Below are 26,715 nucleotides of genomic sequence, written 5' to 3'. Positions count from 1 at the left end.
TTGTGATTTCATTTTAAAATATGTAAAAATATAAACATACGCATACTTTCTTAGGAATTACAGAAGCAAAATGAAAATGCAGGGACTCTTGTGAAGGGTAGCAAAATATGCCCTCCACCCACCCCCAAATATTCCTCTTTGGCATAGGATTATTATGCTTAAGGCAGTTATTTTAAGAACTTAGCAGAAACAGGAGAAGCTCTAAAATAGAGAAGCTACCCTTTTATAAGGGGCATTTACATTTATAAGGGAAATCTCTGTTTGTGTCTCTCAGTACCAGGAATGTCAGGATGACTAAATAACAAGAGAGTCTTACTAATAGAGAAGGCACAGACTTCAATCTGTGTAACAAACTTTACCCTTGTTTACTATGCTTTTCCCAGTAACCTCCCCTAACTAGTATATCCCCGATATCTTTCTTTTGTCTTTAACCGAAGATGGTATTTAAGGTTGTGTCTTGGCCATCTGGAGAGTTATTCATTTTCTTTGGGTATCTTCCATGTATACATGAGGTACACATGTTAATAAACTTCTGTTTGTTTTTTTTCTCTTGTTAATCTGTTTTTTATTATAGGAGGCCTCAGCCAATGCCTCAAAAGGGTAGAGGGAAATTTCTTTTTCCTCCCCTACTCTTGTTCAACAATTACTAAGAATTTCAAGATGGTGACAGCAGAGCATAGAACCAAGTACAAGATCCTTGTGAGTGTAGGGCTCTGCATGACTGCACAGGTCACATGCCCAAGCAGCTGGCCAGTTATAAGCACTTTTTATTTTCTTCTTTTTGCTTGTGAAGGAGATCAGAACATACCACCCACTTTGGCATAAGGATTATTTTGAGCTGAAGGCAGTTGAGAAGAAGCTGACATAGGAGCCACTCTCTGCCTCCCTCTTTCTGCCTAAAAGCAAGACATGAATTTCCATTTGTAAATGTGCCCCTCTGTCCAGGAAGAGGAGAACTATGGCTCTTCTCTGTGTAACAAACCTTACTAATCAAGTCTTATCTCCCATATATTTCCTAGTCATCTTTCCACAATTTACTACCCATAGGAACTCCAACCTCCTTTTCCCTTTGCTGACTTCTCCCGTGTTCATTATCCTTTGTTAAAATCCATGCATAAGTCCACAGGTTTAGCTGCTTCTTTGGGTTTTTACTTCTTTTCTATGAAGCCCTTGTGCATGTGAAAATATTAACAGCTATAAAGAAACACATGGTTTTTCTCCTGTTAATCTGTCTCTTGTCAGTTTAATTGTAGGCTCCCAGATACAGAACCTGAGAAGGTATAAGAAAAAGTTTTTTCCTTCCCTACACTTATCAGTATTGTATTACTTGTATGTTTTTCTTTGGTAATATGGGGGAAAATGATAAAACAATAGAAGGGCATTGAGTATGGTGATGGGAGTTTTAGATTATATGCATATAAATATAGGTGTTCATATACATACATATATAGAAAGATCTTTTTTTTTTTCTAATTGCCTACTTCCTTCCATCTGCCTTGCTTAAATAATTTAATCCTAAGGCTAGTAGATAGAATTGAGCAAGAGGAAGCATCCACACTGGAAAGTGGGTGCTAGTGGCCCAGCACAAGGTGGAACCCAAGAGGAATGAGAAAGGCATTTGCATGGGGTGGGGGTGGTAGCAGTGGTCTGGCGTGTGAGCCCAAGCAAGATAAGGACAGCCTCCTACATGGGGGCAGCTGCTGGCCATGGGATGTTGGAAGCAAAATGGGTGTGGAGGATGCCCATTCAGGGGGCAGTGATGATGAGAAGAGACTGATTATACTGGGATTTGATCCAACAAGCAAATATATTGAGGTAATGGGGGCCAGGCTTCTCACTGTTAGAAAAAGGAGTTACAGATATGGAAAGGGAGAAAACTAAAATAAACCCTGTGGTTCATAAAACTAGATTTGGATATATCCATGATTTTGTGTTTTCAATAGTAAATGCGTGTGCGTGGATATCTCTATGTGTGCACATGCACATATGGAGTTATATATTCCCTAGCTCATTCCATTGAGAAAACCTAAGAGCAATGTCATTGCAACAACATTACCTACTATTCAGATCTAACTAGGATTCTCTACAGAAAATAACAAAAGAAAAACAAACAAACAAAAAACCCCAGAGCTCCTTGAAGAAGTACTTAATTCCAGGGCAGGGGCTGAAAAAGTATAAGATAAGCCTGAAAGATTTTTGTGTGTGTGCTGGAAGGTAAAGAAATAGTCAAAGAATGATGGGAATATGTCATAAGAATATAAAAGCCAGCCTGAAAGACCTCCCACTAGCCAAATCTGGAAAAATTTGAGCATCAGTAAACAATAGTAGAAGCAGATATTGCCTACAGAATAAAACAAGCATCCACAAGTTCATACTAATATACATAAATGAATAAATGAATGAAAGAGGAGAAGAAAAAGCTTTACCTTATGTAGCATACATTATATTCCTCAGCGCTGTATATATAATGCAGAAGGAATGACAGGTTTAGGAAATCACTCCTCAGCATCATAGTAGAAAATTTTATAAGGCTTCTAGACACAGAATAGAACTTTCAAAGGCAACTAATAAAAGATAACTAGACTAGTAATAGACTTGTTATCTACAACGTTGGTTGACTCAGACAATTTGCATTTGTATTTACAGACCACTGGCACTACCCCTCTACAAAGGAAAGTTCTCATCCTCATGTGAGAGCAAAGTAAAGAAGTTTTGGCCTGTCGTCAGGGCTCTGAAAATTCTGTATACCTTTCGAGAAAATTCTGTAACCAAGTGAAAATCAAACCTCATGATAGGGAAGATGAAAAGTTCAAGAAACATTGGTGAACAATAAATGTCATAATATTTACAATTAAATCTAAGTGGATAATGACGGTTAACTGGAGATTATACTCTGTTAAGAATTTTGAAACAGGAGAGAAACTGTGAGGAAAACCTTGATAACTGTCTGGGATTGAAATCCTATAATCATCTCTTACAAGTTGAAGATTTGGGCACTAGGGAAGGTAAGGGCTGTTAAATGTTCTAAAGGTTTTATTTCAGTGGAAGGGGTGCAGAAGGATTAAACTAGTAACACAGCACGTAGAAAGGCAAAATTGTTACTTATTTTTTGATGTATCAATGGAAAGATTTAATTTTGACAGCTGGGAAGACAAATGTTAGTAAAATAGAAAGATCTATGTCTGATGGGGAATGAGCAAGTTGGAGGACATTATTTAATTTTTACTTATCCATAGAAATAGTAATATAACTGTTAATATTAGGAAGGTTATGAGTAGCGGAATGGAGATGCATAATGAAAATTCCAGTTTATGAGTAGAAAAGGAAAAGATAAAAAGAAACCTTATTAATTTAGTAAGAGTAAGAAAAAGAGAAAAGCAGGTACAAAAAATGTACAATTAAGTGCAAGAAAAAAATTAAATATGTAAATTTTCACTACAACTGTAAAATTGTCCCATCAAAAAGCAAAAACTCTCACATGGAGTTTCAGAATTAAATTCAATTGTATTCTGTATGAGGCAAGGCCTCAGTAAGATGACACATTCAAAATAGGAGAATTTGAGAAAGGTTTACTTAGGAAGTTGTGGGTGGGGAGTAAAGAATTACAAGGCATCGTGTTATACTGGGAGAATACCAGCAGGGCTCATGCCACTCCCAGGCCCAAAAGGGTGAAGGGAGGATAGGGTTAGCAGAACCCAGAAAGAAAGAATCATGTAGAGAATGACACCCAGAGAGGAGCAGTGACTCTCACTTGAAGGTCACTGTGGTGATATCATAGGAAGAATTAACTACAGTCTCCTCCTTTCCTTGCTTTAGCCAGAGAGCAAGAGGAGAAGTTGGTGTGGTCCATACAGGTCAGCCTCTTTGCAAGGGCTGGAAGAATGAATGGTGGATGCAGAGAAGCCAGCAAACAAGGTACCTGCCACACGTACTGTTTACAACAGCTGCACCTAATTCAAAGCAACAAAACTTCAAAGAAAGGAAAGGTATGTAATTGGAACAGGAAGTATGGGGCATGCCAGAACATGGACACTGTGTCTACTTCCAGCCTAGAAAGTCTTGAAGATAGAGGCCACCGAATGGTCTGTGCCTCAGGGCTTGAGGGCACAGTGGTGAAGCACAACTAGGAAGAAGATGAGGCAACCATCCTCCCATCCAGGTCCAACTTGATGTTACCCTATATTATGGGGGATCTCAAATTTTTCCCATAGTAGATAGAATATGAGCCACTATATCATAGACAGTTATGACGCACTTTAAATGGCCCCTCTACAATATACATGGACAAACAATTCACACTAGCTCTTAATAAATTATGGAGTTCCCGTCGTGGCACAGCAGAAATGAATCCGACTAGGAACCATGAGGTTGCTGGTTCGATGCCTGGCCTCGCTCAGTGGGTTAGGAATCCAGTGTTGCTGTGAGCTCTGGTGTAGGTTACAGACACAGCTCAGATCTGGCATTGCTGTGGCTATGGCCGGCAGCTGTAGCTTTGATTAGACCCCTAGCCTGGGAACCTCCATATGCTATGGGTATGGCCCTAAAAAGAAAAAAAAAAAAAAAAGCTCTTGGTAAATTAGGTACCTGAAGTGCTTAACCACAGCAGTAACAGTGGTAAAAACCATCTAAATGGCCCAAACAGTGAATGGTGAAATGAATTATATGCATATCAACTAGATGAAATTCCTAAAATACAAATTCTCTAAATGGTGTAGCAAGATAGGAAATTAGAATATCAAGCAAGGAGAATAGCATAGAAAAATATTCCTAGTCTATGATCACAACAGTGTGAAAAAGGACATTCACCAATGAGCAAATACAAGAAGGGAGCACAAGTAAAACAAGAAGAATTGATGTCTTAGGCTAGTGGAATGTGGGTGAAGTCTTTTTTGTAGTCATTACTTTTGTTGTCATGCAGTTGCTTAAGCAATAAATGAAATCGAAGGTTTGAAGCAGAGAAACAAATGGGTGGAAGTAGAAGAGACAGCAATTAGGCAACTGTTGAGGAATTTTGCTTTAGAGGGAAGCAGAAAATGGAGTGGTATCTGGAAAGGGCTGTGGGGTCAAGGGAGGGGAAGGGCTTTTTTGAAGATAGGAAAGAACCACATATTTTTATGCTGATGGGAATGATCTACTAGGAAGGAGCAAAATGAATGCTGGAGATGGCCCTTCGGCAAGGGAAAGGAAATGTGACCCCTGTCCCTGCTCGGGTCGGGGTGGGCAGAGGGCAGGTCAGGGGCCTCGTGAGCATGTGAGAGCGGATGCAGGTAGGCTGGCTGTTTGATGGTGGAAAGCTGAGGAAATTCTATCCTGATGGACTCCATTACCGTCAGTGAAACAAGCACAACAAGGAGTCAACCAAGAATGGGGATTGTTGGAAGGTGCAGATAAAAGGAGAAAGTGTGAAATGGTCTCAGAGACTGAAAGAGTTGAGGAACCAAGGCAATATGGTAGAAATTCCTGAGAAAACTGAGGGTCCACTTGAGGTTTGAGCGGTAACAGGTCTTGTTGACATATCCTATGTAAGACATCCTGTCTTGGTTATTTAGCGTCAATACCCTGATCACACTGTCCTTTTTTTCCCGTGTCTTCTAAGAAAGAGTTCAGTTCCATAAATTGCCAGTAGCCTCCCTTTTCATTTTATGTGTGAACAGTGATGTTGAAAGTACACTTGCGAGAGCAACTGTTTTGAAATATCAGCTTACGTTTATACTTTGAATGTTTTATTGTTGTACCAGAACATCTTCTGGAAACATCAGGATGATCTGACTCCAGGCACTGACACCATCATCCATCAGAAGTCATGACCTGTGATTTGAGGGTATGAATTAGATCTTAGATTCTCAAGAGAATTGATGCCCTTTGGCAACTGTAAAATGAAGAACTCTGTATCATTTTGTTGAGGATGAGTGACGTAGTTTTTTGGTTTTTTTTTTTTAATACGATGGCTTTAAGTAAAGACAGGGCCACACAAATTGCAAGACTAACTCCTCTCAAAAGTTAGATATCTTTTGCAGCCTACACACTGAAGTCATTTACAGTTCTTAATACCAGCGAAGTGGATATAATTGCACAGTGGGATTTATTCTAGATGAATCAGGATATGGGGGAGAAAAATGAACACATTAAGAAGAAAAATTAAATTGAGCACTTAAAATAATTGACCAAAGAAAATGGTCAATGTATGTTTTATCTTTTCTTCCTTTAAAAATACATGTTGTGTGGAAATTGTGATGAGAAAAAAAAAAAAAAAAACCCACACGCAATTAAAAGGGACAGGTACCTGACTGGGTTTTCCCATCTCTTCCCCCAAATGTCCAGCTCACAGGAACTCCTGTGGTCCACCTCTGTGCAGAGATGAAAATCTTTCCTTTCCAGACTCAAAGTCAGCTCTCTGAATGTTTATAGCCTAAAATTAGTGTCTGTGAAGCTGGTAAGACTGTTGCTTTGAACATTGGTGTTTTAGGCAGTTTCCAGATAACACTGAAATGACAGTTTCTTAGCACTTGCCAAACCTATGAACAATTTTTAACATCTAAATTAAACCCATATTAAACTGACTTTTTTTTTTTTTTTGACATCAAAGTGATGCCAAGATACCTGATATGATACCCAGAGTGAGTATGGAAAAGAGGGACTCTCATTACGCTTTTGGGAAAAGTGTAAATTGACACAACTTTTTCAAACAAACTTGATAAAATGTACTTCCAAGTCTTAAAGCAGTCATTTATTTAATCAAGAGTATTTATTGAGTGTCTTCTATATCATGGGCTGGCACTTATATTCTATCAGTGAGTGAATAGACATTACACAGATAATTACAAGTGCAATGAGCCCCATGAAAGGAAAATCAAAAGGACCTGAGAGAGAGGCATCAGTCCTGCGAAAGTAATTAGTCTACAGTAAGGTATAAACAGTGAGAACTACCTAAATGTCCCCAGGCACTGGATTAAATAAATGGTGGTATATCCATGCAATGGAATAACATGATGGCGTTAAGAATAAAGTTATAGAAAAATACTTAACAGCATGAAGAAATGTTCACAATGTACTGGGTAGTCGAAAATAACTGGGTAGTGGTAGTTATAAAAGTGTGTCCAGTTTGACCCCATTTGGTAAAAACTAAACAAAACAAAAACTATTTATTTCTAGATCTCTATCTGTATCCATCATCTATGAAGGATATACCAGAAAATGCCTCCAGTGATAATTGCTGGTTGGGGATATTACAAGCAATACCTTCTTCTTTGTGCATATCTTCATGAACATTCTTGTAGTTGTAAGAAATAATAATAATAATTAAGGGAGTGGTTTCCTCAGGGTTCCCTGAGATGCTGCCTCCAAAGCTTAAGTCCTCATTTTGCCCCAAATAAAACTTAACTCTCAAAAAAAAAAATAAATAAATAAAAAGCATATAACTAGGCATAGAATAACTGACTTTTGAGAGAGAAGACCTAAAGAGTATATTAATCAACCATTTCTAATTTATTTAAAATCTGTTCTTGTCTTAAATTAGATCAGCAGAATACAATGTTCCTGAAAAATATTTTTAAAATCCCCCGCAGAAGTGCTTTCACAAAGTTATAACTGAACGTTGAACTCAGCTTTATTAAGGCAATCTGAAGAATATTTTCTTAATCTTTGGCAAAGTTACAGTTCAGGATGTTGGCTTTTATGTTACTTACTGCTCCTTTTATAAAGAGCCACTTAACGGGTTTCTAACAGAATTGACGCCAGGAAAGGGCATCAATTACTTTTCATTGAGCTCGTATCAAACAGTACACATTTTGGAACACACCTTATTTTCCTTACTGCCTTGTCTGCCAGGTTTAGAGCTAAATTTAGTGATCAGTTAATGTAAAGATCTAGCTCTTGGTACAATGAGTTCTATCCTTTTAAGTGAAATGAACTACTCATTTTTATAATTTTTAATTCTTCTGTCTTTAAATAGGCAAGTCACCTCAAATTGTGTTTCTAAATAGATATACAAGGAGAGCCATGTCCAGATGCTCTATAATAAATAAATATGAGAAACTGGAAATAACTATTTTTCTGCTATTTTATAAAAAAGTAATGTTAAAGTTTTAAAATAGTTGTCCTTTTAATAATCAGTGTTTTCCTAACTTGTTTAGCCTTTTACATGGATAGTGAATACATTTATTTTATCTCAGCCTTCTTAAACTACAGTGGTTTTAAATATAATCTTTACTATAACTTCAGTATTCTATTCGTAAACTTCTGGTCAAAACATTAGCTTTTCAGACAACATATTGTTTTGGAGAGTTTAAACTGATGAAATGCATTTTCCTATCATAGAAGGAATTATTGAGAGAACATCTGAAATTTTCAACTACTCAATTGCAGTTCCAGCTTTTTTTAAAAAATCAACACTCATTCTTTCTGTATTACTTTTGTGAGAAGACCTTAACCTTAAGAACACTAATTTGAGATGAAGTTTTGTATTTGCCTAATGACTAGGGGCTGAAGTGTTTAAATGACCTTTTTTATCCTCAGGGGGTGATTGCTTTGGGGCAGGTTTGAGGTCATTGGCTGAAGAGTTACGAAGAATGTCATAATTTTGGCAGAAGGTGTAGTAAACTTGGACTACAGACAAAGCTGAGGCTTCCTCTGTGATGAAAGAAAAAAATATTCAGTCTTCTCTGAACACAAATAAACACTGGCCATAATCCGCCAGTTTTGATGGGTTGGAGTTTAAAATATTTCTAAATTTAGTACACATTATCATATATGGTCAAGTTGAAGGGAATATTTCTGGGGAAATAGGAGTATTTCCAAGGAAAGGTAAAGATCATAGAACTGTAGGGATGGAGGCAGCCTGTGGAGGTCCATTTTCTGATGAAATGCATTTTCCTATCATAGAAGGAATTATCTAGAAAGGCTAACAAAGTGTCCATAGTAAGTAGACACTCTCTTTGGAGAGCTGAAAAAAGTGTTTCTGTAACTTTCTGCTGTAATGAGCTTTTATTCAGTCTTTGCATAAAAGAACCTAATGAAAATTGGGAATTTACATGATTACCGCAATACATGATTATGGTAATAAGCATTGCCCTATCTTAAAAACTGTCTTGTCAATGTCCCCTTAAGATATGAATGTTCCATATGTGGTCTGTTCAAAGTTCAGAGAAATTTTACACTCTTAGCATCTGCTCACTAAACATCTGTTAATGAAGTCTAGTCATGGTAGCTTCCTGAGCAATTACTTACCCTATTGGTTTCTACTAACCATGTGATCTCTCATTTTTATTTTTCAGGATGCCAGCAAAAATTACCTCCTTTATTTTCTAGAGGTATAGATTTACATGGGAATTTTAGGCCTGGGATTAGGCCATTGAATTTTTAACTTTCATGTGATCTTTTTTACATGACTTTTTTTCTAAGCCAGATTTTGCAATGCTATACTTGCTCAATTTATTCTTTTTTTTTAACTTAGAACTTTATTTGGATCTAATAATTTTATCCTGATCCAACTTGTAGAAAGTCTTTTAAATTTTAATTTCATCATCTGTGCTACTAATTAGCATTCCCAGCTTTATGATGCTAGAATTTTGGCAAGAATGGCACCTCTGTGAAGGTATGAGCACTGCTGGTCAGAATATAACTCAGTACAGTTACTTGGGAAGTGAATTTGGCAACATCTTTTAAAATTGAAAATGCAGAAGCCCAACAAACAAATCCATCACTAGGTAACAACTTGGAGCACACAGAGGCAAAGATAGTCACCGCAGCACTGTTTGTAATGGCCAAGACCTGTGTACAAACTAAATGTATGCCAGTCAGGGAATGGTTAAGTAGTATGGCTATATTACCAGGGAATACTCTGTAGCCATTAAAATGAACAAGGTAGATCCGTGCTTAATTAACATGGAAAGAATTCTAAGACATACCATGAGTGAAAATACATTACTGGAAGCTAAGGACAACATAATACCATTTATGTAAAGACACATATGAACACTCATACAAAACAATACTATCTTTTCTATGGGCACACATGTGTATGTAAATACACAAAGAAAAATCTGAAATGATACACACCAAACCAAGAAAAATGATTTCATCTGTGGAGAAAAGGGAAGTGACTGAGCTTCCAAGTGGAGTCCAAAGGATACTTTCATCCTTGTCTGTAATGCTTTCATTTTAAACAAAAATACTCTATATGATTACACAAAGTTAATTTTTTAACTAATTAAAAACCAGTAACAAAAAATGAAAAGAAACAATTCAAGTTGCCAGTAAAAATGTTTAAAAGGAAAGCATCCTTAAGCTCATAATAAAAAATATTCCTCCAGTTAACAGAAATGCTAAGTTAAGAAATAAGAAACTAGGTGTTCTCGTCTTGGCTCAGTGGTTAACGAATCCGACTAGGAACCATGAGGTTAAGGGTTCGATCCCTGGCCTTGCTCAGTGGGTTAAGGATCCGCCGTTGCAGTGAGCTATGGTGTAGGTCGCAGACGTGGCTCAGATCCCGTGTTGCTGTGGCTCTGGTGTAGGCCAGCGGCTACAGCTCCGATTAGACCCCTAGCCTGGGAACCTCCATATGCTGAGGGAGCAGCCCAAGAAATGGCAAAGAAAAACAAAAAAAGAAAAGAAAAGAAAGAAAGAAACTAATTATAAGGCTTTAGCTGCATGAGAAAGTCCAGGAACATCTCATTGGAAGATTTTCAGTGTGCCTTGTAGATGTCTGGGGAAATGTTCACTACATCAGTCCACGCTCTCTCCTGTGTGATGCGGCTCCTTTCTGGGCCCTCATCCCTTCATATTCAGTGTGACCATTGGTTTTAATTCTTATGATGGAATCAAAAATGAAAATATCTGAGAGTCCAATGTTGAGAAGCAAGGCAATAAGTGGATGAAGGGATACTTACAGAGATCTTCTCTCAAACTATACCTGCAGCCACTTTCCAGCAGGGTCATAAAATGGATTGCAGAAGTCATCAGAGAGCTGGCCCCGGAGTCCCCACAGGCCATAGCCAGAGATGACACGTGGTGTCTTTACCTATGGACCCTCGGCATTTACTTTCTATTTTTTATTGAAAAATCATGCCTCAAATTATCATATTTTTCTCACTATATGCTTTTTAAAATAAGTTAAGTAGGAAAACGTAGTACATGCATATTGTTAAAAAAAAAAGCAAGTAGTGCAAAAACTATACATTGAAATGTCTTCCTTAACTGCAGATTCCTGTCCCCAGAGGCAGACATTTCTGAATTATCCTATGTCTAAAAAGACACAAAGGCAGGTGTGTATGCATGTTTTCCTTTCATGAAAATGCACCATGCTATACACCCTGCCATATGCCTTACATTTTTCACTTGTTTCCACTTTTTCAGTATATCTAGATCATTCCATAGCCATACCCAGAGATCGACTTCATTTTTAAAAAACTGCAATAGCTCATTATAAAATTGCATATGATAATGTTAGGCTCTCAAAAAAGTTTAAATGAATGACTCTACATAATTTCTTCTGCAAGCCTTGACTAATAACTATTTTATTGTTTATTTCTAGTCTTTTGCAAGCACAAGCAAAGCTGAAGTATACCTGTCCATACATCTTTGTGCACGTGTGACTATGACTACAGGATAAATTCCTAGAAAAGAAATTGCTGAATTAAAAGACACATTTATCTCAAATATTGAATGTTATTAGTGATTGATCTCCCACCAGCAGTGAAAGAGAGTAGGTTTCCTTCTACTTTAATTGTATGTTATACTTTTTGACTAAGCTCATCTGAGAAATAGAACAATGTATCTGCTTCTAGGTTTGATTTGTATTTCTTTTACTCATATGTTTTATATTTTATATATTCTAAAAGTTTTCTTTATGTAAATACTATGTATTTATCTATATATTTTATTTATATTTCTTTTTCTATGAACTACTTGTTCATGTTTCTTTGCCTGAGATTCTTTTCTTACTGATATTTAAGCTCTCTTTATTTTTTTTTAGATTAACTTTCATGTCATAGACACTGTGCGATTTCCCAGTTTGTCATTTATCTTTTGACTTGGTTTAGAGCAGGGAGAGGCAACACTGGTGGTGGGTACTTGCCTTAAATTTATATAATCAAAGGGTTCATTCATACAGCTTTCCGCAAACCAAAGAGCAGTCTGTCCCAAAGGTAAATTCAGCTTCCCACTTCTTGCACAGTTGCTTTAGAAAGACAGGGGTTTTGTTTGCCCTGTATTTTGCACCTAAAAAAAAGTGCCTTGAACTGAGGATCAGGATGCCACCTTTCAACTAATGTCAACTAAGAACAGATGGACAAGGAGATTTGAATCTTTCTAATCTGAGCAGACTGCACAGAAGATAAAGAATAACCAGGCCTTTCTGTAAGGGGCTATCTTTGAAATGTATTCATTATTAACAATAATTTATTTGAATGAAATTAATATAAGGAAAGCCGAGCTCCTCTGACTCAACAGTTTTTCCCATCCAACTCTTACTACAGTGTTGAGCTAATTAAAAAAATACAGAATATATGAATAAACCTAATTACTTCCAGCATCCCTTTCTTTAAAAGGTAAAAGAATGGTTTCTGGTGGTTGTCCAGTGACCCTCAGGGAAGCCTCAAAGATAATTTAAGGGTAAAAGACCTCATGAAGTTTTCATATTTTTCTGAATTTAGGAGTTGATCTTAGGAAGGCAAAATCAGAGAGTCTATAAGAGGAGACTGATCACTTGATTAATGCAGATGCCTGAAAACAGTGCATGATTGTAGCTTGACTATCAATTTAGACTGACAGTACAATATTTTAAAATAAAATGCCCAAATGTGACATAATTAAACCTTGGCTATTTTATAAATTCTGTGTTTGTTGTTTATGTGTTTTTAAAAGTCAAGGAAACACAGTCAACATAAAGTACAGATGTTATTTTGGGTGAAACCAAGATCTGCATAGATGCATAGAAGGTGTATAGAAGGCTTAGGAGGTAAACGGTAATTTTTTACTACCTCTCACGGAGATAAACTAGAGGCACTGCTCTATTATATTACAGCTCATGGGCATAATGATGACTTGAGAACTAATTAGATGATTTTTGATGTACTAGTCTTTCTGTATCTTTTAGGGTCGCCCTTGTGGCATATGGAGGTTCCCAGGGTAGGGGTCAAATCGGAGCTGTAGCCACCTGCTTATGACAGAGCCACAGCAATGCATGATCCAAGCTGTATCTGTGAACTACACCATAGCTCACGGCATTATTGGATCCTTAACCCACTGAGTGAGGCCAGGGATCAAACCTGCTGTCCTCATGTATGCTGAGCCACAACAGGAACCCCAGACGTACTAGTCTTTAGAAGAAAGTGATTTGTTTATGGGCTTAGTGTGATTTCATTAAAAATGTTAACATTTAGGGTTCCACAGTCATTGGCCTTGCCCATATATAATGTAGACGAGTTTGGTTTTCAAAAGCAACTTTCTAAAATGAAATTAGTGCATGTATTCATTTTAAAAAATTACCTTTCCTCCTTTGTCAAAGATTAATTGACCATAGGTGTCAGGGTTTATTTCTGGGTTCTCTATTCTATTCCATGTGTCTGTCTGTCTGTTTTGGTACCAGTACCACACTGTTTCGATGATTGTGGCTTTGTAATATTGCTTGAAGTCTGGAAGAGTTATGCCTCCTGCTTGGTTTTTGTTTCTCAGGATTGCTTTGGCAATTTTGGGTCTTTTGTGGTTCCATATAAATTTTTGGATTGTTTGTTCTAGTTCTGTGAAAAATATCATGGGTAATTTGATAGGGATTGCATTGAATCTATAGATTACTTTGGGTAGTATGGCCATTTTTACAATATTGATTTTTCCAATCCAGGAACATGGAATATCTTTCCATTTCTTTACATCTTCTTTATTTCCTTGATTAATGTTTTATAGTTATTGGCATATAAGTCCTTTACCTCCTTGGTCAGGTGTGTTCCCAGGTATTTGATTTTTTGGGTGGATTTTAAAAGGTATTAGTATTTTTGTATTCCTTTTCTAATATTTCATTGTTAGTATACAGAAATGTGACTGATTTCTGAATGTTAATCTTATATCCTGCTACTTTGCTGAATTTGTTAATCAGTTCTAGTAGTTTTTGGGTTGAGTCCTTAGGGTTTTCTATGTATAGTATCATGTCTTCTGCATAGAGTGACAGTTTTTTCTCTCCTCTTCCTATTTGGATGCCTTTATTTCTTTCGTTTGTCTAATTATACTCTCAAGGCAACAGATATAAGAGCAAAAATAAACCAGTAAGACCTAATCAAACTGACAAGCTTTTGCACAGCAAAGGAAACCAAAAAGAAAACAAAAGGACAACTTTCAGAATGGGAGGAAATAGTTTCAAATGATGCAATGGACAACAGACATTAATCTCTAGAATATGCAAGCAACTTATACAACTCAACAGCAAAAAAGCCAACCACCCAATGGAAAAATGGGCAAAAGACCTGAATAAACTGTTCTCCAAGGAAGATGTACAGATGGCCAACAAGCACATGAAAAAATGCTCAACATCCCTGATTATTAGAGAAATGCAAACCAAAACTACCATGAGATACCATCTCACACCAGTCAGAATTGCCATCATTAATAAGTCCACAAATAACAAATGCTAGAGGGGGTGTGGAGAAAAGGGCACCCTCCTGCACTGTTGGTGGGAATGTAAACTGGTACAGCCACTGTGGAGAACAGTATGGAGGTACCTTAGAAATCTATACATAGAACTACCATATGACCCAGGAGTCCCACTCTTGGGCTTATATCCAGACAAAACTCTAAAAAAGACACATGCACCCACATGTTCATTGCAGCACTATTCACAATAGCCAAGACATGGAAACAACCCAAATGTCCATTGACAGATGATTGGATTAGGAAGAAGTGGTACATATACATGATGGAATACTACTCAGCCATAAAAAAGAATGACATAATGCCATTTGCAGCAACATGGATGGAACTAGAGACTCTCATACTGAGTGAAATGTCAGAAAGAGAAAGACAAATATCATATGATATCACTTACAACCGGAATCTAATATAGGGCACAAATGAAACTTTCCACAGAAAAGAAAATCATGGACATGGACAATAGACTTGTAGCTGCCCAGGGGGAGAGGGAGGGAGTGGGAGGGATTGGGAGCGTGGGGTTATCGGATGCAAACTATTGCTCTTGGAATGGATTTAAAATGAGATCCTGCTGTGTAGCATTGAGAACTATGTCTAGACACTTACATTGCAACACAACAATGTGAGGAAAATTATGTATACATGTATGTGTAACCTGGTCCCCATGCTTTACAGTGGGAAAAAAAATTACCTTTGTTCACACTGCTTAGTGACACTAAGTCCAAAGATACAGCCATGTTTAGGGCAAAAAGATCTCTCCTTCCAGGGACTTTGTATTATATTTGAGTGAGGGGACTTATAATAAATAAGGAAACAAGTAAATAGAGAAGATAGAATTTTGGATACTAAGTTTTATGTAATAGTAGCCAGAGGTTATTTTTATAAAAAAATTTTGATCATCCAAAGTGATCAATATTAACATTTTAATATATCTCATTTTAATATCTGTTTGGGAGTGTATTTAACAAACAGGATATTACTCTACAGTTTTCTAAACTGCTTCTTTAAATTAACAATATATTGCAAGTATTTTTCCATGTTACGCATTCTCCCACAAAACTATCTATGGAACACATTAGTTTGTATAAATATAACATGCTTTATTCAAATTAATTTGCTCACCTTTATTTAGATTATCTTTCATTCTTTCCTCAGTGTAACCAATGTTGTAATGAACACCAAGGTCACTAAATATATTTGTCTGCAGTTTTTTTTCTTTACAGTAAATTTCTTGCTCAAAAACTATTGGCTTAAATGACATTTAATTTCAAAAATTTAAGGACTTGATGCACATGTTTTTAAACTGCCCTTTCAAAATGTTGCAGTAATTTATCCTCTTTCTGGCAGTTCCTGTAATCTCCAGTTCTCCTTGTCCTTGATACTGGGCAGTATCATTTCTTTTTTTCTCTCAACTTTAGAGGAGAAAACTTTCATTTTTAGTTCAGCATGCATTTCTTTATTTTTTCTAAGATATAATTCACATACCATAAAATTCACCATTTTCAAGTGTACAATTTAGTGGTTCTTTACCATATTCACAAATCTAATTTCAGAGCTTTTTCATCACTCCCCAAAAAACCCTACACCCACTAGCAGTCACCCCTCCAGTCCTCTCTTCTTCCAGCCCTTGGCAACCACTCATCTGCTTTGTATTTCTATGGATTTGTCTCTTCTGGACATTTTGTATAAATGGAATCATGCTTTTCTATCTGGCTTCCGTGACTACGCATACTTTTTCAGGGTTCATCTATGTTTCAGCATGTGTCAGTACTTCATTTCTTTTTACTGCCAAATAATATTTCATTGTATGGATATACCACATTTTGTTTACCATTCATCAGTTGATAGACATTTGGGTTGTTTCTACTTTTTGGCTATTATGAATAATGCTGCTATGAGAATATTCATTGACATGTTTTGTGTAAACATAATTTTCATTTCTTTCATATATATGTATGAATGGAATTGCTAAGTCATGTGGTGACTATGTTTAATTTTTTTTTTGAAATGCCAGATTATTCTCTATATTGGCTGTACTATTTATGTTCCCACCAGCAATGTATGAAGGTTACAGTTATTCCGCACCCTTGACAAACCTCATTATTCTTTTTTTTAATCTTTTTTTTTTTTTTTAGGGCCATACCCAGGGCATATGGAGGTTCCCAAGCTAGGGGCTGAATCAGAGCTGTAGCTGCCGGCCTATGCCAGGGCCACAGCAACATGGGATCCAAGCCGTGTCTGTGACCTACACCACAGCTCACCAGCAACGCCAGATCCTTAACCTGCTGAGTGAGGCCAGGGATGGAATTCACATCCTAATGGGTGCTAGTCAGGTTCATTAACCACTGAGCCACAATGACAACTCCTGTCTCCTGTCTTTTTTTTTTTAATTATAGGAATCTTAGTGGGTGTGCAGTGATAGCTCATTGTGGTTTTGATTTACACTTTCCTAATGACTAGTTATATTGAACATCTTTTCACGTACTTACTAGCTGTTTTTATAGCTTCTTTGGAGAAATACCTATAATAATTTGCCCACTTTTAAACTGGGTTGTCTATTACTATTGAGTTGTGACAGTTCTTTATATATTTTAGAGACTAGACTTATCTTATATATGATTTACAGATATTTTCTTCCTTTTTCTGAGTACCTTTCATTTTCTTGATACTGTGATTTGATGCACAAAAGTTTTTAATCTGGATGAAGTACAGTTTACCTATTTTTTCTTCTTGCCTTTAGTGCCCTTATCTAAGAAACCATTGCCTAATCCAAGGTCACAAAGATTTACATTTAACGTTTTCTTCTAAGAGGGTTTATTGTTTTAGTTCATACACTTAAGTTTATGATCTATGTTGAATTAATTTTTTGATAAGGTCCAAATTCATTCTTTTTCATGTGAATATTTAGTTGTGCCAACTAAATTTGTTGGAAAGACTATTCTTTCTTCATTGAATAGTCTTAGCACCCTTGTTGAAAATCAATTGATCCTAAATGTCGGTTTGTTTTTTAACTCTCAGTTCTGTTCCATTGATTTATATGCTTATCCTTAATTCTGTACCACACTGTCCTATACACTATAGCTTTGTAGAAAGTTTTGAAATTGTCTTCGATTTCTCTTCTTCTTATTCAAGATTGGAGTTCTTTGCCTATCCATATGAATTTTAGAATTAGCTTGTCATTTTCTTCAAAAAAAGGAAGTTGGAATTTTGACAGAGAATGCATTGAATCTGTAGATCAACTTTAGTATTAGTTACCATCATAACAATATTGTCTTCAAATCCATGAATATAGATATCTCTCCATTTATTTATACTTCCTTTAATTCTTCCAAATAATGTTTTGTAGTTTTCAGTATACAAGTCTTGAACTTCTTTGGTTAAATTTATTCCTAAGTATTTTATTTATTTTGATGCTATTGTAAGTGGAATTGTTTGCTTTCTTTCTCTCTTTGAATTTTTCTTTTTTAAATTGGCTGCGCTGGCTAGGAACCGAACCCATGCCACAGCAGCTCCCCAAGCTACAGTGACAATGCCAAATCCTTAACCTCTGCATATAAGAGGACTCCCAGAATTGTTTTTTTAATTTCATTTTTGGATTGTACTTTGCTAGTGTAAAGAAATGCAACTCATTTTAATATACTGATCTTGTATCCAGCAATCTTGCTGAAATCATTTATTAGCTCTTATAGTTGTATGCATGTGTACATATGTTCTTTAGGATTTTCTATATTTAAGATTGTGTCAGAGTTCCCATCGTGGCTCAGTGGTTAATGAATCCAGCTAGGAACCATGAGGTTGCAAGTTGGATCCCTAGCCTCGCTCAGTGGGTTAAGGATCCAGCATTGCCATGAGCTGAGGCGTAGGTTGCAGACGCAGCTCGGATCCCGAGTTGCTGTGGTTCTGGCGTAGGCTGGTGGCTACAGCTCCGATTCGACCCCTAGCCTGGGAACCTCCATATGCCTTGGGTGCTGCCCTAGAAAAAGACAAAAAAAAATTGTGTGTCATCTGCAAATACAGATAGATTTACTTCTACATCTACAATGTGGATCCCTTTATTTCACTTCTGGCCTAATTATTCCATTGTAAGACTCCACCCTTACGATCTCATTTAAATTTAATTGCCTCCTGTAAAGGTCCTGTCTCCAAATACAGTCACATTGGAGGTTAGAGCCTCAACAAATGAATCTGAAGGTCACACACTTCATTCCATGACAGTTACCTACAACTTACACGAGTTGTAAAGTTGCTCAAAGATACTGGGACCCCATAGAATCAGCTAATTTAGTTCTACTAACTCCTATTCCATTGAAGATATTTAGTAATCAATTTTTTCTTTTCGATTTAAAAGTCTTTCACATTTTCCCCTACATTAAAAAAAGTATTTGCTATTCTTATATATTTATCCAAATGAATTTTACATATTGTTAAATAGTTTTAAAAACTGTGCTAACATTTTGATTATTGTTTAAAAATTTTAAATATGGTTAGAGGAATTTGACACTGTTATTTTACTGTATGTTTCCATCCAGGAACATTTGAGATTTTTTTTTTTAAGCTCTCATTAAGTCTTTGTACTTTTCATCATTTATATTCCGAACAATTCTTATTAATTCCAAGGTAATTTATCTTGGTATTGTGAGGAAGTTCTCCTTCTGTTATAGTTTCTAAAGCATTATCTAAAGATATCTAAGGTATCTAAAGCATTGAGGAGTAAGTCCTTCTTTTATAGTTTCCAAAGCATTCTCACTGGAACCTAATGGTTTTTAAAATTAATGTTTTCAATTCATCATCTTATAGAATTCTACCGTTGATTCTAGTTATTTTTCAAAATTATTTTTTTATTTTCATCCTTATAGTTGGGTGAATTGAGAATTCAAGTAAGTCAAGTGCTCCTGGTGCAGCTGAGACCAAAATGATTGTATGGAAGAATATTGTCTGTCTCTCTGTGTCCATACAAGTGTGTGTTGAAAAGGCTCTGGGTAGGAACTTGAGACAACTTTCTTAATGATGTCTTCTTGGAATTAACACTATTTGCCTTGGAGACCTAGATTCCTAGAACTGGCTTAACCATTTCTTGTGATATCCTGACTTTGAAGGAATTAGAAAACAATCAGTTATTGTACATGGGATGCAATTCTACAAGACCTGTGGTCTATTAGCATACAAATTACTTAACTGCTTGTAGCTGTTCCCCAAATTTCTGGATACTACTATTTAAAAATATTTTGACTTAGCTTTTATCCCTTTGGTCTTGGAACACAGGTTTCTGTGACAGAGTTCAAGACTTACTCAAATCTAACTTGATTTCAAAGTAAGGGGCAACCTGAAGAGTGCTGCGGTAGCTTCAGGCATTCCCTGGGATACCTACAGAGATCATCTGAAAGGGAGCTCTTTGTTATAACAAATTTTCGGTGCAGACTAAACCTGTCCATTTTGGAGAGAGATGTCAGAGAACCGGAACTGGCCCAGATTAAGCCTGGTTTTAAAGCTCCAAAGAATTGATGCACACTCTTATTTAACAGCTTAGAAATGCACCTGGAGTTAAACCTCTCTTGGAGACATGAACAAATGCACTCATGGATAATCTTTCAAAAGCAAACATGTTCTTAAACAGAGGAACTTCTGTATTCTCACCTCTTCCTAGAAGCTTTCCCTAGCCCTGACTACCCTCAAGCTGATTTTGTTTGTGTTGTTCATGCTCCCCATTGTCGCCTTCACTGTGCCAGAAGATCCCATGCAATGAGGCTTTTCTCACTGCATTTACTGAAATGCTTTGCACACAGTAGGCGCTCAGTATATGAATTTTATGGACCAGTATTTTCCTTATCTGTAGTACCTGTTATATTCTACTGAAAGTTAGCGAAGTGCAATTAACTTTAATTTTGTAGTTTGGGATTTTCAGAAAACTACCCTCCTTCCAAGAAATGCCTAACAGTTTAGCTAGAAAAAGACATTAACATGCTTCTAACGTGATAAGGATTTGAGACCCATCTTCATCTTTACACGTTGTCTAATTCAAGTTAAGTTAGTAAAAGGAAAACTCTTTCCTTTTAGCAACCCAATCCTCTCCCCTTCTCTGGCCTCTTTCTTTCCTTCTGTTAGTAAACTACTTCAGCCTCTGCCTTCAATTTTAGCAATTTGTGCCTTGCGGGTACCCCTCATCTTTCGGTGATTAGAGAGGTTCAAAACCTACTGTGACACACAATCCTCCCTCGCTTCCGATTCCTCTTTTTTTTTCCGGGATGGAAATAGTTTCTCAGCTTTGAAGAGCTGGCAGGGAAAAAGAATGGGGGAGAAAATTGCATTTAAACTTTGAAAAGTTGAGTCACGACTGGTTGCACAGCAAAAGCTCCTCACTGTGGAGAAAGACTAAATGTCGTTTGGGTGGCGCGGGGTTGGGCTGGGGCGCCTTCTGGGGAACCGGCGGGGTCGAGGGCTCTGGAGCTGCGGAGGCCTTGGCTTTGGCCTCCTGCCGCGCCCCCGCATCTCCCCCGCCCGCGACTGCCTTCCAACTCCCTTTGGATGTCGCGCGCTTGCGTGAGGCAGCCGGAGCGGCGGACCCAGAGGCCGGCCCCAGAAAACCCGAGCGAGTAGGGGGCGGCGCGCTGGAAGGGAGGAGGGCCGGGGGCGTGGGGGTTGGTGGGCGTTTGGGGGTGGAGATGTAGAAGATGTGACGCCGCGCGGCTCGGCCGGTGCCAGACCAGCGGACTCAGAGCCGCAGTTGCAAGCCGATCCCGGGCGCTGCAGTTTGGGGAGGCGGCCCTGCCGAGAGTGGCAGCCGCCGAGAAACCCAGCCCTAACCCGCAGCTCCAGGGCCGGCAGAGAGCGAAGCGGCCAAACAGCACGAGGCTGGGGGCCCGCGGGCGCGGCCGCGTGCCGCGGGGCGGGAGGCTGGGGGGCCGGGGCCGGGGCCGCGCTCCGGAGCGCGTCGGAGGCCGGGGCCGGGGGTCGGTGGCGGCGGCGGCTCCCCGCGCGGCTCCAGGGGCTCGGGGACCCCGGCAGAGCCCTGGTGGGGCCATGGCAGCCGGGAGCATCACCACGCTGCCCGCCCTGCCGGAGGACGGCGGCAGCGGCGCCTTCCCGCCCGGCCACTTCAAGGATCCTAAGCGGCTGTACTGCAAAAACGGAGGCTTCTTTCTGCGCATCCACCCCGACGGCCGAGTGGATGGGGTCCGGGAGAAGAGCGACCCTCACAGTGAGTACTGGCCCGCTGGTCCTCCCCAGCGCGGTCTCCATCTCGCGCGGTTCTCTTGCCTGCCTTCCAGTCCCCGCTCTCCTTCTCTCCACTCCGACCCCAGTGGGACTTGTGGTTTCTCTCCGCGCTGCCCTCGGCGGTTTCAGGTTCACCGCTCGCCCCCTCCTCCCCCGAGCTGCGGTGGCGGGTAGAAGCTCCCCTACGCTTTGGAGTGTGCCGCTTTCCCCTGGTAAACCAGTCCTCTGGGCCCGGAGCCGCAGGGCGCCCCGGCCTTGCCGGCGGCTTGCTGAGCGCTGACAACCTGTCGTATCCGGGATACCCCGCGGCGGAGCGGAGGTGAGCCGCCCGCCAGGTGCCGCCCGCGCCCCCAGGCTTGAGTTTCGACCCCTTCTCTCTGGGATGCACGCAGCCCACTCCCCGCCCCCGCAAAGCCGACCGCAGCCGAATTAAAAGGGAAAATACTATAAGAGCCATGCCTTTAAATTCCAATTCGGTAGGATCCGAGGTGGCTGGCACACTGCTCTCGTCCACCCACTTCTGTTTTTTCCTCCGAATTTTCGAAAGCTGAAAGAAAAAAACGAATGGGCTTTGTGCTGTAGATTTTCGTTTCAGTTCTGAAAAGAACTGCAAAAACTTTAATTTTCCGTTTGCAGTTATTAGGTTTGGGACCTCGAGAGATACTTAACTTGTGAACCCGTTTCCTCTTCCCGAAAGTGGGGATATTATTTACCTTGCATCGGGTTTGAGGATCAAATAAGAATTTATATAAAGTTATATAAAGTGCTCAGAGGATTCAGTTTACTAGTCTACACTTTGGTTTACTGTAAAAAAAAAAAAAAGAAAGTGTTTGTGGTTATAGAAATAAGTCTGGCCTGAGTTACTAGTTCTCAAACTTTAGGAGTGCCTTAGAATCACATGGATAGTTTGTTAGCAGGCATGGAAGAACTATCTCCCACAGTTTGATTCCTTAGGTCTGGAGTGGGGTCTGATAATTTGCGTTCCCTGGTGATGTTGAGGCGGAGCACACTTTGAGACCCACTGGTCTAGAGAAAAGGGAAGAAAAGGGCATAAAATGAGCTGGTTAAAAAACATTGATGAATTTTAAGTGAAAGAAAGAGGATCAGATGTATTTTTAACTGTCATCCTGTAAGTGTAGCTAAAACATCTGTTTTAAAAGCTGTTCTGCCAGGCCTTTCTCTATGGGTTTCAGGTGGAAATCTCATCCTCTTTTTGCATTAGACCCACAGGAGTTTACCTTTTGATGCTAATGGTATGTCCTTCACCTGTGAGGGAGGGGTTAGGAAGAGGAGAAAGTTCTGCAGCCAAACCTGAGTTGACAAATTCTAGAATGGGAAATGTCCTTTTGTAAAAGTTGGGTCTTAATTGATTCCGAAACAGCAAACGATGCAGGTCTGTAATTTTTTTTTCAGGTCTGCCATAATTTAAAAATTTTACCAGCTGCTTACCTTATCCAGTAAAAACTGAAAAGATGCTTGTAGCCCAACATATGGGTTAATGCTCTTACTCTTTTTTTTTTTTTTTTTGTAGCTTAAGTAGGTTTCACAAATTATCTTTGGAGTTTGTTCTTCAGTTGGCTGCCAGACTAGCCCAGCTGATTAGGGCAGGGTGCATGCATATATACCAGTTAATTTTGCTCTTTTCTAGGAGTTTAAGAAAGACCATGTTGTTGTGAGTAGAAGACAGAACTCTTCTCCAGATCAGATTCATGTTGGGGCTTCCCCTAGTACTCTTTTTTATTTTTTTTCCAGTTATCTTATTACATTTTTTCCACTTTGAAGCTTCAATACCCTATTTCCTTTAGAATAAAAGTGTATAGGGACTAGCAAGTGAGGATAATTCTGAACTGCACACCACATTACCATCCTTGTAAAGACAGCCATTAACGTTAATTCTCAATTCTGGATTGAGTTGTCATTTTTGTAATCTGATTTTAACCCAGTGGTAATCAAATGGGGTTGATACCCATCCCCATTCCTACTCCCCCCATTTGGCAATGCCTGGAAGGGTGCTGCTGGCATATAAGTAGAGGCCGGGGATGTTGTTAAACATCCTACAGGACACACAGTACCTCCTGCATCCCTCAGCAAAAAATTTTCTGACCCAGGTGTTAATGGTGCTAAGGCTGAGAAACTCTGCCAACTTGATAACCAGCTAAAGACAAGATGTTAAAAGTGAAGAGTTTATGGAGATGATTGATTTTTTTAAATCACCTTTTACCAGGCAATAGACTGACAGGAATGTAAATCTAAAAATGATGAATTTGGACTACTTTTATGTATCCCAAGCTGGACATAAGTTTTAATTGCAATATTTTTTTCCCGGCATATGGAATGTGTCCTGATGGTTGACCAAACCAAGAGGAAACTTAGGGGAAAGAGATAAGAAAAAAATGAATATGGACATGACATAACAATATACTTTCAACCACATCCTCTCCATTCTTCACAACAAACAAAACTGATCCGCAAACTTGGAGAAATAAAGCAGAGTTAATGGTTGCTACAACTTCCCACTGAATTAAGGCTTAGGTGTCTGGACTGGTTTGAAATGCTGACAAACCTAAGGCCCCATTCCTCAAGCTGTTTTGCTCAATGGACCTGAAAAATCTACCATTTGAGGGTTATTCCTTTGGTGTTAACACCTTCTGTCCAGCTGTTTCTAACATGCAAACACAGTCTGTGCCCCATATCCGAGGGTTCCCCATCTATGTATGGAGATGGAGGGCCAACAGCTATGCCATTTTTCATGAGGGACTCGAGCCTCCACTACTGTTGGTATCTGCTGGGGATCCTGGAACCAAACCCCCATGGATACCAGGGGAAGACTGTACCTCTGAAGAGTTCAACCATTATTGGATTTTACCACTTGGTTTGAGTTAAGTTGTGTGCAATTTCTTCCCCGAAATCTGACCAGAAGGACTGAAGTTGAGGGAGGGAAGCTTTGAAGATGGCGGCATAAATGTGGGGCACTGGTTAGGTGTGGGGGACTTGGCTCAGGTTGTGAAAAGATGTAGGGCAGGAGGAAAGTGGGAGAAAGGAAAGGGAATGTAAGGTAAGGTGACTGAATCCCAACTACTCAGTATTGCCAAAGATCACCTGTGCTTCTCATGTGGGTTCTTGCTTGAGTTTTCCCTTGAAAAGCACTGTTTTCAGAGTTCCTGTTTGGGCTCAGCAGTAACAAACCCAACCAGTATCCATGAAGACATGGATTCTGTCCCTGGCTTTGATCAGTGGGTTAAGGATCTGGAGTTGCCGTGAGCTGTGGTGTAGGTTACATACAGATGCTGCTTGGATCTGGTGTTGCTGTGACTGTGGGTTAGGCCAGCAGCTGCAGCTCTGATTTGACCCCTAGCCTGGGAACTTCCATATGCTGTGGGTAAAGCCCTAAAAAGAAAGAAAAGGGGCGGGGGGAGGAAGGAAGGAAGGAAAGAAAGGAAAGAAAAAGGAAGGAAAGAAAGGAAAGAAAAAGAAAAGGCCCATTTTCCTGCCCTTGTTTCATGATCCTGGAATAACCTTCATTTGACATGAGGTCTTGATAAAAGCAAGGTAAAAACAGAGTCTGCTTCCCCAGTGTGTGTGCCGCACCCTCACCTTCCTTTTGGCATCCTGGTTACTTTGCCAGCCCCCTTCCAAAGGTCCATGGGACTGTGTAACATTAAGTATATGCTCCAAAGTAGTGAACTATGTGGAAACATTCAGAAGAGAGAACATTTTCTCCCAAGTAGCATGTACAACAAGTGGTGGAGTATAGCAAGGGAAAAGTATGCTGCTTGTGTACATTTTAGCATTAAATATATTCCAGATGTTCTTATTTTGGAAAAAATGAAGGTAGTTAGAAGTGCTGGATCTCCTCCTTGGGCTTCTCCCAGAAGGTGACTGCCTGCTTGCCACACTGCTCTGCTTCCAGGCTCCAGACAGAGAATGCTGAGCCTTGAGGAGTCAGGGGGACCTGTCCACTCCTCTGTGGAGCAGGGATGGGATCCCCATCTGCTTCCTGTCCCCTTTGCTACGGCACAGACTCCATGCAAGCCCCATCATTAAAAACACAAACTTGTGAAATTGAGAGGGAGGCATCAGAACATTGAGTCCACCAGTCTCATTTGGCAGAAGATATTGAGGTTCAGAAAAGTAATTGAATGTCTGTCTTTACCTGCCGATTCTTGCCCACCTGGCCCCTTGCCTCCTATCCCTGCTGTCCCTCAGCCTCCTGGATGGATCTCTTCTGTTCAGTCACAGAGAGCCTTCTGGGTCTTCTTTTTAGGCTTCCTCTCTTTCTGGGTATTGACAGAACCTGCCCCTCTGAGGAGTTCTTATCAGTTCATAGGCTGCCCCTGATTGTTTTCCTGGAGGTGTTGGAGGAAAACACCTTTCCTTCTCTTCCTTTAAGTAAGTGGAACTTTTGATTGAATGATACCAGATTCTCTCCTCACCCACCCTTTTTGAGTAAGATCTGGCAAGTGGATGCCACCAATTTACCTTAATAAGCATGCTCTTTACTGTAATGCTATTTGTGTGCAGTAAACAAATGAAGTAAGAGTCTAATAGCTCATTTAATTGTGGAAGTCATGTAGTTGGTACCGCAATGAAAGGACAATTCATGAGTCATCGGTATTACAACACCTTAGTAGCCTTTTAAGATGCACTTGATGCCAAGTGACTTCAGCCTAGAAAAGGCAATAGCCTCTGTGACAGGCCCTGAGGGCCTCAGTTGTGTTTATAAAATGGTCATCGTGTAATTAGACGTTGACAGTGGTGTAACAAGTAGGTTCTAAGTATTCTTGTTCTGATTTATGATGGATGCTATTTTAAATAGATGGCCATGATTTGTAGGTTTAATTTGAACATAAAATGTTTCAGATGTAATAA

At 39.2% G+C, this 26,715-nt stretch overlaps 2 protein-coding genes across 9 annotated transcripts in view; both read left to right on the top strand.

The window, feature by feature from the left end:
* Positions 1–12,811, top strand: part of BBS12 (Bardet-Biedl syndrome 12) — a 77,336-nt gene extending 64,525 nt beyond the window's left edge. For 4 of the 8 annotated variants that reach the window (XR_007137514.1, XR_007137513.1, XR_007137516.1 and 1 more), the window contains 3 exons: positions 3,817–3,986; positions 5,739–5,821; positions 11,531–12,811. The gene's annotated coding sequence lies outside the window, so the exon portion shown is untranslated. Of the gene's footprint in view, positions 1–2,646; positions 3,006–3,816; positions 3,987–5,738; positions 5,822–11,530 lie in introns of all 8 variants that reach the window. The other 4 variants (XR_007137512.1, XR_007137515.1, XR_007137517.1 and 1 more) reach the window with 2 other exon arrangements.
* An 8,482-nt stretch (positions 12,812–21,293) lies between these two features.
* FGF2 (fibroblast growth factor 2) overlaps positions 21,294–26,715 on the top strand; it is a 65,121-nt gene continuing 59,699 nt past the window's right edge. The window contains exon 1 of the mRNA XM_047798614.1: positions 21,294–21,829. Within this exon, the coding sequence (XP_047654570.1) occupies positions 21,652–21,829 (178 nt within the window). The 5' untranslated portion in view covers positions 21,294–21,651. The remainder of the gene's footprint in view (positions 21,830–26,715) is intronic.

The sequence above is a fragment of the Phacochoerus africanus genome, chromosome 10 (genome assembly GCF_016906955.1).
Source record: "Phacochoerus africanus isolate WHEZ1 chromosome 10, ROS_Pafr_v1, whole genome shotgun sequence".
Lineage (NCBI taxonomy): Eukaryota > Metazoa > Chordata > Mammalia > Artiodactyla > Suidae > Phacochoerus > Phacochoerus africanus.
This window is presented reverse-complemented; position numbering and strand designations above follow the sequence as displayed.